At 34.6% G+C, this 15,535-nt stretch overlaps 2 protein-coding genes across 3 annotated transcripts; one reads left to right on the top strand and one right to left on the bottom strand.

Moving 5' to 3' along the window:
* Positions 1-935: 935 nt before the first annotated feature.
* Positions 936-7,114, bottom strand: LOC120269319 (probable methyltransferase PMT11). Its single transcript, XM_039276653.1, has 9 exons — positions 6,437-7,114; positions 6,133-6,282; positions 5,769-6,039; positions 4,741-4,851; positions 3,977-4,136; positions 3,235-3,492; positions 2,399-2,521; positions 1,664-1,741; positions 936-1,352 (listed from the first exon to the last, which is right to left on the bottom strand). The coding sequence occupies exons 1-9, from the start codon at positions 7,085-7,087 to the stop codon at positions 1,145-1,147; spliced, it is 2,010 nt and encodes a 669-aa protein (XP_039132587.1). The 5' UTR covers positions 7,088-7,114; the 3' UTR covers positions 936-1,144.
* Positions 7,115-8,759: 1,645 nt separating this feature from the next.
* LOC120269320 (BTB/POZ and MATH domain-containing protein 3) lies at positions 8,760-15,023 on the top strand. 2 transcript variants are annotated; one of them, XM_039276654.1, is made up of 4 exons: positions 8,760-9,469; positions 10,052-10,400; positions 11,085-11,361; positions 14,649-15,023. In XM_039276654.1, exons 1-4 carry the CDS (start codon positions 9,042-9,044, stop codon positions 14,843-14,845), a joined length of 1,251 nt encoding a protein of 416 aa, XP_039132588.1. In that variant the 5' UTR covers positions 8,760-9,041; the 3' UTR covers positions 14,846-15,023. The 2 variants fall into 2 exon arrangements, with proteins under 2 accessions (XP_039132588.1, XP_039132589.1); XM_039276655.1 differs by having other exon boundaries at positions 14,660-14,811.
* Positions 15,024-15,535: the final 512 nt, after the last annotated feature.

Genomic DNA, 15,535 nt, shown 5'->3' with positions numbered 1-15,535 from the left:
TGATATTCATTCTTTTTGCATGACTTAAAATTGTGGGGAGAAAATAAAATAATAAGAATAGAAGTGAGTTTAATAATTTAGTAAATCTAATAAAAAAATTAGAACAACTAATAGTTCTACTTAACTACATAATAAACAAATAATCAATAAAATAAATATGAGTTAGTGGATTTAACATGGATTAGACTAAACAACTAGTGGCTCTAGTTGAGAAAGTAATGAAGTATGAACAAATTTTTTTTTTTTTGTTAATATTTAAAATTATAAAAACTATGCGTTTCAAAAGTAATTTGGACTTGTTATGGGTGTTAGGATGGAAAAGTAATTGATTTAAAAAAATAAATTAATTATAAATATGAGAAAATAAAGGAATGTTTTCTTGAAAGTCAAAAGGTAGGAAGATTATATGCTACTTAGCAAAGTTTCTGCTATTTTTAGAAGTCCAATTATTTCTAGCGAGAGTGATTTTTGCCATAAAATTAAAGAGATTTTTTATGAATTTGAAAAAAGGGATGGACAATGATAAGGACTGATGTTGAGTTTTATTTATTTATTTACTTACTTTGAAATATTTTTTTTTATAATTATTTTTTAAGTTTGTGCTTGCATTTGTTATGACTTGTGATGGGAGCCTTGATAAGAGGCACCATCATTCAATCCTGATTAAAACCCATGATAATAGACGTTCAGAGAAAGCTACATTGAATTTGCAAATATATTCAAATTTAACTTAATTAAAATTAATTTCAGTAATTTTGTGCTTATATGCTCAAGCAAAAAAAAAAAAACAATTGTTATATGCTTATAAAAACTATATTACATATATAAATTTATAACCTATAAATCAATTGATAAAAAGAATAATTACCAAAAGAATTTCTGTCAAAGAAAATGTCATCACACAAAATTTTTTAAAATAATTTTCATTACTACCCTTTAAGAGAGCAATTACCCACTTTTATAGGATGACAACAGATATAAATTTACACATAAATATGTAAAAGATGAAAAATAATTTACAAACTTATATGTGTAAAATTAATACGGTAAAAAATATATATAGGGAACAAAATGAGTATGAAATATTTCGAAAATATACGGGATCTTGTGTCTATTAGAACTTAGCTCTTTAATCTGAAGAGTCCTATGAACGAGGTAATCGTTTTTCACAAATTAGCAGCTTTCGGCTCGAGAACGGGCCTTCCGAAGTGTCACGTACCTCAGTTTTCCAGTCCATAGCCAGTGTAATCGCTTTAATTTCATCAATGACGAATCTAGTATCACGAATATAAACACGACCACCGGGTCTTAATATGCGATCCATCTCCAGCAAGATCAAAGTAATGTTGCACCTGAAAGTTGGAGAAGTTTGAAGCATGAGCCCAGCTCCATAGAGCAGTGTAAAAGGAAATTTAGCTTGATATTTAAAACATCCTATTGGTGTACGATTTTTGTCGATTTTTTTAATGCTAGTAGCTATAATAATTTCAGCAGCCAACTTGGGGCTGCCGTATTCGTTTGATAGTTCAGATTAGTAGCAAAAATCAAGCATGGGAACAAAATCATGCAGCTTGAAAGTAAAGGGAACCACTTGCACAATTATGGAAAAGGATTACAGTGGAAATAATCAAATTTAAAGATATCTGTTGGGCAGTAATGTCACCTTTTCTGTTCCCTGGAAAAGAGGCCGGCGGCATGTAATAAGTCATAAGTTCTTGGATATGTATCAAAAGGTTCGCACCTGCAGAAGAAAAAGAAAAGGGAAAAAAAGACAAGCTTTTATAAACAAAATGATGGTCAACATATCAACTCACAGAATTTCCAAGAAATTGGAAAGTACCTATGAACTGATTAATAGTCATCGCAATAACTAATTGATCTTTATGCAGACAGCTCTATTGATGTTTGACAGCCATTCAAAACAATTCTGGAATGGATGTTTCAACTCTAATTTTAGTCACTGTCAATTGAAGAATACTCATCTGAGTTGTATAGCTACTTCTTCCAGGCAGCCCATTGGCCAAATTAACATAAGTTTGGCTTTACAAACATAATCATTTTCAATGGATGAAATATTGAACTATCGTGTTTTAGAGGCAAAGCAGAGGCACAACAACTTGTATGAGCATCAAATAGTTATCGCAATAAATTTTAGTCAAGATCCAAATACTATTGAAAATCTATTCATCTGAACCTAGTATGCTGTAGGTGGAAGAAAAATCAAGGGTGTCAACATAAAAATATCATATTTTCCCAGATGCACATAGGATTTGTTGAGACAAATGCCTCCAATCACATTTACAGAAATGAACAGCACGGGAAAAATCAGGGCTCCTTTAACTCTAATAAGCTAAAACTCATCACAGAAGTGCTAAAGATGAGAGAAGCCAGGTTGTACCAATCATGAGTCACTCCTATAAGTCCTCGATCATATATGACAGGCAATGTGTTGGGCCCACTGGTTGGAACAACATTCATTACCCAGCAATCAACCGTCAGATCTATCAATGCAGCTGCAAACCTGCGTGATAAAAAAAAAATACATATGACATATGAAAGGCACACCAAAAGTAGCTAGCAATAAAGAGGGAATAAAGCATGGTGAACCACATGCTGAAAAGTAGGGGGCAAAAACTTTGGATAAGGAAAATGAGAATGAAGTTATTCATAATTAGACCATATGTATGGAAAAACACCAAGTAATAGAAATGAACAATTGTGAGCAAACCATCATAATTGCATCTTCATACAAATGAATATTCAAATGCAAAGACACAAACATGCAAAAACTCTGCTCATGCTCCATAAGTTTAGCTTTGTATCTATCATTTCAGGATCTCAATCAACCTAGTTTTATCAAGCAACACCACATGATAAGCAAATAGCAATTAGAAAAGAATATCTACACTATTCATTTTAACTAAATCTAAAATCAGAACACCAGAAACAACACATGATTTCTAAATCATTCCTCGTTTATTTCTCAATAGCTATACATCTGGATTGAACTTATGAATGCTGTTGATAACTGACAATAAGAGGGCATTTCTGCAGGAAAGTCTTCATTAAACATGCATATAAATATAATACAACGAATGGAAGAGGTAGTACCCACCATCCAAATCCAACCTCACACACATTTGCCTCAAGTTTATGAATGATTTCAACATATTGATGGCATGCAGGAAAGTCTTTGCTCCAAAAAGCAGTACCAAGGGAATAGATACTACTCACCCTCCGAATCCCGCTCTCATGTCCATTACATTCCGTAGTTTCAGTTTTTGCCAATGGTAAACACGTACATAACCTCTAACTATTTCATTCCAGTATCCAGATTCTGCTAGAAAGAGTTCCTTTTTCGCCATGTATGCATCCATCTGTACATCTTGGAGCCTAGCAGGTGGCTCACGCAGGCGGCCAGGCCATTGAGCAACATTTGCTCCATGTCCATTTTCAGGGAGCTGTGTTATGCATGCTTTCAAATTGACATACCTATAGAAAGCATATACAGTGATTAATACAATGCATAAAAAGAAAATAAATAAAAAAAGATGCAAAATCAAGGTGATAAACCCATGATGCTCTTTCACAACTCTATGAACATGGGTATCTTTGAAGTAGATAATTTCTTTTTCGAACAACACAGATAGAAAGGAACATATTATTATTTTGCTCCACATAAGATTTTTCTAATTGACATTATCATAAGAAAAAAAATATATTAACACAAAACTACATTTTCCTCTAATACAAAATAAATAGGCATCTATTCTTCTGAAACACAATAGGTAATTGTTATATTTTCACCATAACAAGCCTATAATTTAGACTGGACAAGATAACCAAGTACCATTATCCAAAATTTACTATTTTACCATCAGACATGATCCATGGTGGCAATTGAGTTAGGTGCATTCTAAAATTGAAAAAGATGGATATGATCTTTCAATGTAGTAACTGGAATTATTGAAAATACCAGACATTATTTGGATCATCATCCGGATCACAAAGAGGAGCTCGGGTTCCAGGATTGCGGCTGATATAGCATGTGTTGTTCAAAGGCTTCCGCCAGATAGCAATATAACCCTCCTTTTTCACTAGCTCCCAACAAATTCTTGAAGTGAGCTCCTCCATCTCTATATAGATAAATGTAAAAAACTAGTGATAATAAACATAAGATTGATCTCAAACGAATAAGAAAGCATACTGATTTTCATCATTTAGAAAATGATAAGATCATTGTTGCATATTTAGGTTGATGAGCCATAAGCCTAGCACTCTAAAACCTTTTCACAAAGTTTGTGACAGAAAATTTAATTAATTTGGCAAACTTCAATTTTAATCCAGAAATGAATTACAATTTATACATACCCATGCCTCTGGATAACCCGGAAGTAAAGCTTTAAATAGGAGATAGCTAAAAGGTTTTATTAAACCCAAAATAACATCAGTAACAACCTCAGATCAAGAAAGCCTAGAAACTTGGTAAGTAATAAAAACATCACCTTTATACCCTGATAAGTTAACACAGGAATTTTTTATGTAACAAATGGAAGAAAATAGCAGATGTAGAATACTATGAAAATCTCATGATCAAAGGCATCTTATAACATTTGATTTGAAAAATATATGAGATTGCAAAGGGTATACAATAGCAATATTTTTTAATGCATTTCCAGAGTTCATGACAAGAAGCTTTATTCATACTTTGTTTTCATCAACAATCATGGGAAGAAATACCTTTCCAGACTTCTTGTTGGGCCTCTTCATGTTTATAGACCGGTTGAGCAGCCCAAGCAAAGTATCCTCCACGCCTTAGCATTCTGTCAACCTCAAAAAGCAAAATTCCATCTTCAAAAGAAGATGAACTCCTAATTAATGTGCTAACACCAGGTAGTTTTAAGTATCCTAGAATTATGCTTCCATATTGCAAAGGATGAAGTTGGAAGTATATGAAATACTCATATTATGGGCTGGATTAAAGGATGATGTCAAGCATAAGTACATATTCAGTAGATACAGGATGAAGCATATATCCTTGACAGTTTTCTATTATCACAAAACATAAGCAACATGTATGTCTACCTAATTTTGCGAATATTGCCATATGATCAGTTCTTGGCCCACAAACCAAGATAGGTTATATTGAAGAGAATTCTTGTGTTTCTATAATAAGGGATGTTTTCAGTTTTTAGTATGGCGATATATACTTATGCTACATAAGAGGAACTTTAAAGCTAGGGCACATTCACTGTAGCTAAAAACAGAAAGATATTTATATTTCCAAGCAACATGAAAAGCTTGCCTCAAAATGTTTGCAGCATAGAAGATACCCATTTACATCCAATATATCATGTTTGCATGGTAGTGATAGAACAATCAGACTACTATAAGATGGTGCAAAGCAATTTCAAGTATAAAGGCATCATCTACCCCTACTCTTTTCAAAGGAACAGAGTCATAGGTTAATTTGATGTTTGAAAAAAAAACTGAAGACATAATAGAATAAAGAAAACATGTGAACCCTCACAAGGGTGAGTTTTTTATTCCTACAGAACAGAGAGAGACCCTGGAGAAGAATTGGAAGGTTTACACCATTTAATTTAATTTGGTGTGGTCAAACATGAAAGAGGTAGAGTATATCTCAATCACATAGAAGTATTTCTCAGGTTAAAAAATTAGAAAAGAAAGTAAGATATGCAAAATATATCAATAAATTTCTTTGAACTCAACAAAACCTTCCGCTTGTAATGCAAAATATTATATACCATCACGAGTCCAATTTATTCGACACCTTGAACAATGAATTAAGTCGAATGCTTGGCTTGGATACAATAATCGTCGTGTTGCAAACGCTGCAAGCATAGCAGGCACACCACGCTCAAGAGCAAACTGAATTTGGTTTTCATGAACATCTTTGGGAGCTATTGACATGGTTAGCACATTCCTCGATAATAAAAAAGCACCAAAACTTGCTACACCACATCCAACATCTAAGACAACCCTTGTATTCTGACCAAATGCAATATCCGGGACCATCTGAAAATGTAAGGTAAAATAAAGAATAGAGTCAAACAGAGACAGGGATAAAAAGGATGCAAGAAACAATTAGCAGGTCATTCTATACAAAACCTTAGAGATCTGATCCAGGTACTGGTCTGCTCCATGTATGAACTGTGTCCCACCTCCTGGAAACTTGAATTTACTTTTGCTTCTCACAATCCAATTTTGTCCTCCTTTGTCATCAACCAAGCGTTGATGTGGAACATTGTAATACCATACCTGTGACGACATTCTGTACTAATCTAAGAACCTTAAGAATGATACGAAAAGAATGACAACATACTATTGCAAATACTCCAATAAACATTCAAAATTCAACATAAAACAAAGCAATTTGGAATCATGAGATTGATGAGAGGAATGAAAAGAGTACCTCATCTCTGCTCCTCGGCCAAGGAATGGGTACCTTGTAGCCTCTCGGAGTTGGAACCAAGCAATTCAATCCATCCCCAACACCCGGGCAATGACGCTCGAATTTCTCCCCATTTGCAGTAGACTTGAGCTTCTTGATCGCCTCTTCATTATCCAAACAAGGAATATACTCCTTCATGCTCATCGGACAAAGCTCAAACTTGTTCACCTTAACCCTAACTCTTCCCGCCTCATCCCCGGAATCTCCTCCCTTCTCATTCCGATCAGTTACATTCTCCCATTCCCCAACCAAGCTCGAATCAAACTCCCCAACATCAAAATCCTCTGTCATCACCCCATTCTCGTCAACGATCCCGAACCTTTCCGGCTGCGGCGGTGGTGGAGGTGGCGGAGGAGGTGCAGCGGGGGGAGGGGTAGCAATGATGGAGGAGATATCGACCGATATATTGGCGTTGGGAGAGATGGCTATGGAGTGGGAGGGAGACGGGGAGGAGAGGAACGAACGAGGGCTATTTATGAAGAAAAACTGGGAGTTAGCGTTGGAGACGTGCTTGCCGAGATAGAAGGCGGCGATGGAGGCGAGAATGATGATGGAAACCCTCGCCATGAACGGGGATTTGAGGGCATCGGCGAGCTCCGAAGGGCCATTCATGGCGCCGAGCAGCGCGCGATCGAAGAGACTTCGACTTCGACTTCGAAAGCGTGTGTGATTTTTTTATATAGAGCTCTGATCGAGAATGCCGGGACCAATAAATAAATAAATAAATAAATTATAAAATTAGGTTAAAAATAGTGCATAAATTGGGAATTTTCTAATTTTTATTTTTGAGGAAATTTGTATATAAATTAGAATAAATACTCCCTCCGTTCTCTCGTTTAAAAAAAAATATTCGAAAAATAGTTGTCACTTTACAATATCAAAGCAATATTTATTTATTTTTTTCTAATTTTACTCATCTTTAATTTCTTAAGTTATATAAATGAAGAGAAAAATATTTATAGTCCAAAAAAAACATGATTTCAAGAGAAGAATAATTTAATAATTAATTATTTTTTATATTAAAATTTAGATAATTTAATGTTATCCTTAATTTTTGTACAATATCTTTAAAACGACATATATACAGAGGGAGTATTACATTAGATATATAACATATTTGTTTGATTAGAGTAACAAAGAGTGACCGTTGGTTATCACCTGTCTTCTTCACATTCCATAAAAAAAATATAAAAAAAATGGTATTGATAAACACTACCTACCCACTTATGTAATTACTACTTCACATGATAAATTGTTTGTCTCCCGTGTTGGACTTTGATTCTCTGAAAAAAAAAAAATTAGTGTTAATTTTTTCTGATGTTGAGTAGCATGTAATTAGGGGTAAAAAAATTAAAAAATTATTATTTTGATAGTTCTGAGTTGGATTAACAACATTTGTAACTCTAAATTTATTAAAAATGTAAATTTGTATTACATAAAAAAAATTTGTATCTAGAGATTTATACTATACCATAATAATAATTAGCTCCATGTTAAAATTGAGGGTAAAGATATTTAAAAATCTCGAGTTAAAAACTTGTTAGAAATATTGATAATAATAGATCACTGATTATGGATTCTGGCTTACAACCCAATTTTCTTAAAGATGTATAAACTAAACAATCAATTTTCACATCATACTTACTTACTATGATGTATATAACGTTTGTCATTTTTATTTTCAATATTATGTCTGCACTCTCCGATATATATAGTGTTTGTCATTTTCACCAAATATGAAGTATAATAGTTATGTAATTAAATGATTTAATTAAGGGGAAAAAATACTTTTAAATGTTACATGGACGGTGACAAAAGATACCCGTCCTAGTAAGATTCTACAAAAATATTTATTTTCAAGTAATTTATGAGCTCACAGACTTGGTGATAAGGAAAAAACGAATAAAACCCAAAATTATATTAAATATTTAAATCATTTAAAAACATTAAAAAAAATATATATATATATATATATATATATTTAAAAAATGTGAGATATTTTTTAAAAACCATAAATGCAACATATATTCATAGATAAAAAATTTATGGATGTCCATTATCAATCGTTGGATCTCGATCTAACGGCTAACTTTGATGAACAATAAATACTACAACAAATAAACAGTAATTACTGTTTAAAACAGTTTAATAAACAATGATACTGTTCATCAATGTCAGCCATTAAATCATGATCTAACTGCTGATAATTGGACGTCCATGAGAATGTAAATTCTATATATATATTTATGTGTATCACATCTGCAACACATTACTTGTAGCGAAATTACAGAAATACTCACCAAGATGATCAGATATAACGACAGCCGCCGATCGTCTTGGCTTCAGTAGCGCTCGAGCCCCGCGAAGTTTCGTCGCTGAAGAATCGCAACGCTCTTTCGTCCCTTGAAGCCCTTCTTCTCTTCTCCCTCTCTCTCTCTCTCTCTCTCTCTCTCTTCTCGATCTTCGAACAATTAGGGTTAGGTTTAGGGTTAGGGTTAGGGTTAGGGTTCAGATTCCTCGGCCGCCGGCCAAGAATCCCTAAATCCAAACTCTTCAAGCCGTGGAAATGGCAGAGTTCGCGGCCGACCCGGGAGGCCTTGTCAACGACAACCGCCGCCTGGCGCAGCAGCGGCTTCCGAACGCTTCTCAGTCGAAGTTAATCTGTGAGACCGTCAATGGTTCCCATCACTACACGATCAAGGGATACTCTTTGGCGAAGGGGATGGGGCCTGGGAAGTATATGACTAGTGATACGTTCTCCGTTGGGGGATACGAGTGGGCTGTGTACTTCTACCCTGATGGCAAGAACCCGGAGGATAATTCGCTGTATGTGTCGGTGTTCATTGCGCTGGCTAGTGATGGTGCTGATGTTAGAGCTCTGTTTGAGCTCACCCTGCTGGATCAGAGTGGGAAGGGGAAGCACAAGGTGCACAGCCACTTTGATCGGGCACCGGAGAGCGTTCCTTATACTCTTAAGTATCGGGGCAGCATGTGGTATGATCCTAACTCGATTTTATGTATTTCTTCATGGATTTCTCTGTGCTTTGCATTGATGGAATTAGAGGGTAGGAAAAGGAGAGTGGTAAATGATTCAAGGGAAAAAAAAATTTATTTGAAGATTAGAGGAAAGCATGTACAAGAAGTGGATGATTTGTTTATATTGTTTGGTTGGGCGTAAAGAAATTATTTTTCCCTTAATTTAAAATTGATGAATTTTGGTTTGGGGGTTTAGCAAAGTGTTTTCTTCATTAATGAAGAAAGTACGCATACTTTCTTTGTATTGTGAATGTCTTGTGAATTGAGAACCATGAAGTCATGCATAATGTGGGGTTTTGAAAGGTGCATCATTCAGGTGTCCTTTTGTTTAGACTTTAGGCGCTACATGCTTTTCTGAAGCCGCATAACTTGCCATGAAATGGTTTGTTCCATTGTTGTTATTTTATTATTATTATTATTATTATTATTATTATTTTTTGGCATAGCTGATGGGTGCAGCTTCATGCTTTATCTATCTTTACTGCATTTCCCACGGGTTCATAAAATGCTTGCCTCCTTGATTTATCATTCATTATGTAGGGGCTATAAGAGATTTTACCGAAGAACATCTCTAGAAGCATCTGATTTTCTGAAGGATGATTGTCTAGTCATGCGCTGCACAGTGGGAGTTGTTAGAACTCGCGTTGAATCTTCTAGCCAGTCAGCAATTTCTGTACCACCTTCAGATATGGGTCGTTGCCTCAAGGAAATGCTTGAGTCTAGAATGGGCTCTGATATTGTATTTATAGTTGGAGACGAGACTTTCCATGCTCACAAGTTGGTACTTGCTGCAAGATCCCCTGTTTTTCATGCACAATTCTTTGGTCCTATTGGAAATAGGGACACTGATAAAGTTGTGTTACAGGATATCGAGTCTTCGGTTTTCAAGGTAATTGATGCTTGTTCTCATTCTATGTTTTATCTTGGCAACATTGAGAAATTTTTAATATGCTTACCATCTTTTTCTTGGCTTATAAACAAGACTTCATGTTTTACATGAGTTTCAGTGTCCGGTTTACATTCTAAATTGCTTGAGCATCAATTTTTTTTTAAAAAAAGAATATCTTGCATTCATGTAATTTGTATAGGGTGTGAAAGAGATGTAACTCCATCTGACCCATAATATATCAAACCACTTGCCTTGATCAATTGTTTCTTGTTCAAGTGATGAAAAGGTGGCTAATTGTGATGTTTTATATAATTTTCATGCCTAGTTGTATATTTATTTATTTGTGTCTATTCATGTTTACTTGTGTTTATGATTACACACACTGTATAATTCAACTTTCCTTCTCTTGTTTGGTGGCTTTCAGTAAGCACTATTAAGTATATGCCTTTGTACAGTGTTAGATTGCAGACTGTATGAGCTTTGGGGAAAAGATGGAAGTACATTCTTTTTCTCAATATGTAATTATTGGTTTGTAGCTCCTGTATGTATTTGGCAAAATATCTATTATGGAAAATGAGGCCTTTTTGCTTTTCTGTCTGTTCCATAGATGTAAGGATGCCTCAGTGTAGCTTGTTGGTAGATCTTCCACTTCTTGGGGCATCACTTTTTGTTTTCAATTTGCAGGCCATGCTTCTGTATATTTACTCTGATGCTCTACCTGATATTCATGAACTCACTGGATCAGTCTCAATGAGTACATCCACCATTGTAGTACAACATTTATTGGCTGCAGCTGATCGGTTTGGGTTGGACCGGCTAAAACAAATATGTGAAGCGAAATTATGTGAAGAAGTAACTGCTGACACAGTAGCGACAACCTTGGCACTGGCAGAACAGCACCATTGTGCACAACTGAAGTCTGCCTGTCTAAAATTCACAGCATTGCAAGAAAACTTGGGAGGTTTGTGATAATCCTTTTTAAATTTAGAATACCCTAATTACGTTTTATTATTATTGTCTTATCTGCTTCTAACATTCTAAAATCTTTATAATTCTCATTTCCTTTGGGTGTTTACAAAGTTAGGCACAAGTAGACTATACTGCCACTATAAAATGCTTTATTGTCCCTCTGCACTAACTAATTAAATGGCTAAACGTGACAACCTATGCGGCAATGATTTTTCAGCCCATGGTAGCAAGAGTGAATGGGATGACTAAGCATGGCTTGGTGACCTGAGTCTTGAAAATTAAGTTCAGAATATCACAGAAGCAATTTTTCCTTTAAGAATAACTTATCGGCTGTTAAATAAGCTGGTTGAGAGCATCATGTTGTTAGTATGTAAAATGTTGCATTGGAAAAGATGGCATCGGCTTTTGCATGAGTTAGTGTTTGTTTTATTAGCCAATATGAAGGAATATAACAATTCTACGACAAGACATAGTGTAGTGAGTCTGTATAATTATTGTGTCCCTCTGTTTGCATGAATTGTGTCCCTCTGTTTGCTTCATGCATTTGGTTAGGTGCAAGATACTCAAATGTAGATTCCCTTTTTTCTCCTCATGTTGGACAATCTGTGAGTAAATTGAGGATAAAATGAAAGAAACCAGTACGGTCAACTGGTGAAAATGAAAATGGCAAAGGTGATTTACTAGGAAAAGAGATTCATTTGATGATGTCGTGCTAAAATAATGGGATAGGGAAGGAGATTGGGAAGTTTAGATATGTTTAGATATTGCTCACCACTTGTCTAGTATTGTGGAGTGGACCAGTGGCATAGTTGTGGCTTTCTCTTTTCTTAATGGGCTTGTTTTGGTGCAATATGCTGAATATATATATATATATATATATATATATATATATTCCTTTTTCCCCATGTATGGCATTCTGTGAGCAAATTATATCTTTTGGTGAGAATAAAATGAAAGAGTAGTATGGGCCATTGGTGGAAAGAGAAATGGCAAAAGTGATTTCCTGGAAGACAAAGATCCATTTGACAAAGTTGTGCCACACCATAATCAGAAGAGGTGGGAAGTTTAGATATTGCTCATCATTCATCTAGGGCATGTTTAGTATGCTTAAACTATAGCGTGACTTTGTGTGATGTGTATAACATTGTCCCTGTGAAGCATAATTATGGAAAGGAGCTGTTTTCAGATGTAGCTACTAGGTTTTAAAAAAACTATATGGGCTTAATTCATGTAGCAAATGTGGCCTGTAATTTATAACCAAGGTTATGCATGGTATTTCATATTCTCCATGATGGCAAAAATTCAGAGATCCATTACATGCATTGCATATATTAATGGTTTTCAAATCTCTTCAAAAGGAGGATGTTCGACTTTTTTAACCAATGTTACTAGGACAAATACTGGTGTGAGTATATTGTGAGAGTATCTAACATTTGAAGTTAATGAAATATGTGTATGTGTATGTGCGCACACACACCACCGAAAAAGAATTCTTGATTCTCTCCCAATTGGTTTGGATCACTCCTCTCCTCCTTCGACAGTTTGATCTAAGATACCTGCAGCAGATCAGATAAACGAAGCAATCACGACACACACACATATAGACAAGTGAAGCACATTGTTTTTGTAAAGTTGATGGACATTATGGTATAACAAGTTACTTTTAAAGAAATAGAATTTAAAACAAGGTATTTAAATTAATTTTAAATTTAAATTATATTATAATAGAATTTTTAAATCATGAAAATCACTAATGAAAAGACAAGAAGTAGATAAAAAAATTATGGAGCTTAAAAAGTTAAAAAATGAAAATGATAAGATAATTAAAAATAAGAAGACTAAGAGTGAAAGTAAAAATAAAAATTTAAGATGGAAAGGAGAAAAGAAACAAAAATTCCCTCTCATCATTTAGTATCACTGCATACATGATATGAATTTCATCAAATTTACTTGTAGAGTTTCCAAATATAAGTGTGGGTTGTGTATTTCCTTGTAGGATAAGAAAAAAAAGGAAGAAACTGCTACTTACCAAGGTCATAAATCAAATTTTCATTTCATCCTCTAGTATTCCAAAATCTAAAGTGCTAATATGTTACAAATAGTTCCATAAATCTAATTATGTTATCAAATTCTTTAAGTAAGCTTTATTAATATAATATGGTAGAATTAGGGTTACCGGCATATCTATGGACACAAATCTTTTCTTTAGATCTATATAATAAGTTGGGGGCGTCACATGTTGATCCTACATTATCTTAGTTTATCTTAAGGAGAAGGTTTGGGATTTGCTCGTCTCCTTTCCACTCAACATGACATTGTTTTTGAGAATAATCTTAGTTTTTTTAAACCCTATATTTTTTTTATCTTATTTTTTTCTTATAAATCAACTTTAATCATTTTAATTTTTAATAGTGATTTTCACTAGTTTTCATGATTTTAAGAATTCTATTTTACTTCTATTTAAATTTTGATATAATTTAAATCTATATGTGTGTGTACATGGTTATGTACACATCCAATTCTCATTAAATTCGGATATACTCTCAACTCCCTTATCCAAGTCCTAGTAAAGTAGAATGCAATAAAAGATCTGGTTTGATAATTTTGGATCTTTATTATTCCTTGCATTTCATTTGTGCCACGACCAAAACGACCCATGTAAATGGTATGAAAACAGCTTTCTTTGTGGCGATTGATGCGGGCCAGTGGAGTTGTGACTAAATTAGGTTACTATGTACCAGTGAGCAGCTTAAGCTTCTCTTGATTATTTAGCCAAGCATAAAATTAACTTGAGATGAGTTTTACCAAATGTGGTTCACTTTAGGCAAGTGTGTTTTCCCCTAAGTTATATATCTTAATATGCATTGCACGGCAAATAGCTTCTTCATTCAGGTTGTCTGGTATGGTTCTTTGGTTTGGGTCTCTTTTAGGGCATTTTTCTGTGTTTTACTTAATATAGGAGGCTCGGAAAAGTAGGCTGATGTCAAAGTTTTATTTTGAGCTGGATTTTGAGCCAATTCATTTGCAATATGAACCAGTCTCAAGCTCAGTTTAATGACAAGTGATTAGCCGCATCAAGTGCAACTTGGAGATATATGTGATTACAATCATTTGTGTTTTATGAGCCTATCTTAACTTTGTCGATCAAACAAGAACTTGACACTCAATTTTTTTTTTTGTTCTCTCACAAAATGGAAGTTGAAGTTAAATGTAATTTTTAAGCATTTGATTTACTTAATTCTCTCATATTCCATAGTTTCGGGGTCATTCTTCTTGCAGTTGTAATGCAGACCGAAGGGTTTGATTATTTGAAGGAGACTTGCCCGTCAGTTCTCTCAGACCTATTGGAGACAATTGCTGTCGTTGAGGATGACAACCGTCCGAGTTCCAGGAAGAGAGGCGGTAGCAGTGTCATAGGACTTAATCTCATGGATGGTGTCGACATTCATGGGAGGCGTACTCGAAAACATCTGTAGATACTGATGACCAAAACTTCCTAGTCCCATAATTATTCATAGCATCCGTCTACGCAGATTTGTATATCAACTTTTGAATTTTTGTGGTTTTCTCTTTAGTAAATCTAATTGTTGTGGCTTCTCATACTCACACCTGATCATGCTTTTGAATATTATATGTTTGTAGTGCTGCCATACATATCAATATTGCGGTATTCCTGAAACTGCACAGATATTTTGCTTTTTCGTATTCGTCTTCCCATTCAGGATCTGCAGAATTTGTACATCAATCAAGTCTTGAATTTTTGTGGTGTTTCACTTACTAAATCTAATTTCTGCAGCTTCTCATATGCACACACACACACACACACACACCTGAGCCTGCTTTGGAACAAATATGTTTGCAGTGCTGTCATGTATTTCCAGAATGCAGTATTCCTGATACTGATTGGATGCTATCTTTTTTATATTCTTATTCCCATTTAGGATTCATTTTTTGTTATTCTTTTTTATTAATATTAGTGCTGGAAAAAGTTTGTGAATGGACCAAATAACAGACAGGCTGCTGCCCAGATATCTTAATGATTGTCAATTTTTAATGGTGTTCCAGACCAAGAGGTACTTCCAGATTTCTAAGAAATCCCTCCCTCCTGGAATGCTCCTGCAGCTGGTCTTGCTTCTCATGGCAGCAACAATCATCTTCTGTCTTTT

This window comes from Dioscorea cayenensis, chromosome 9, assembly GCF_009730915.1.
Source record: "Dioscorea cayenensis subsp. rotundata cultivar TDr96_F1 chromosome 9, TDr96_F1_v2_PseudoChromosome.rev07_lg8_w22 25.fasta, whole genome shotgun sequence".
NCBI lineage: Eukaryota > Viridiplantae > Streptophyta > Magnoliopsida > Dioscoreales > Dioscoreaceae > Dioscorea > Dioscorea cayenensis.
This window is presented reverse-complemented; position numbering and strand designations above follow the sequence as displayed.

What these genes read in the sequence shown, in the direction of transcription:
- LOC120269319 (XM_039276653.1), bottom strand. Translation starts at nt 7,087, where the DNA reads ATGAATGGCCCTTCGGAGCTCGCCGATGCCCTCAAATCCCCGTTCATG. An exon ending in ATGAGAGCGGGATTCGGAGG is followed by an intron (nt 2,522 to 3,234) that starts GTGAGTAGTATC and finishes TTTATCACGCAG; the next exon opens with GTTTGCAGCTGCATTGATAG. An exon ending in ATAGGAGTGACTCATGATTG is followed by an intron (nt 1,742 to 2,398) that starts GTACAACCTGGC and finishes TTTCTTCTGCAG; the next exon opens with GTGCGAACCTTTTGATACAT.
- LOC120269320 (XM_039276654.1), top strand. Translation starts at nt 9,042, where the DNA reads ATGGCAGAGTTCGCGGCCGACCCGGGAGGCCTTGTCAACGACAACCGC. An exon ending in AAGTATCGGGGCAGCATGTG is followed by an intron (nt 9,470 to 10,051) that starts GTATGATCCTAA and finishes TTCATTATGTAG; the next exon opens with GGGCTATAAGAGATTTTACC. An exon ending in TCGAGTCTTCGGTTTTCAAG is followed by an intron (nt 10,401 to 11,084) that starts GTAATTGATGCT and finishes TTCAATTTGCAG; the next exon opens with GCCATGCTTCTGTATATTTA.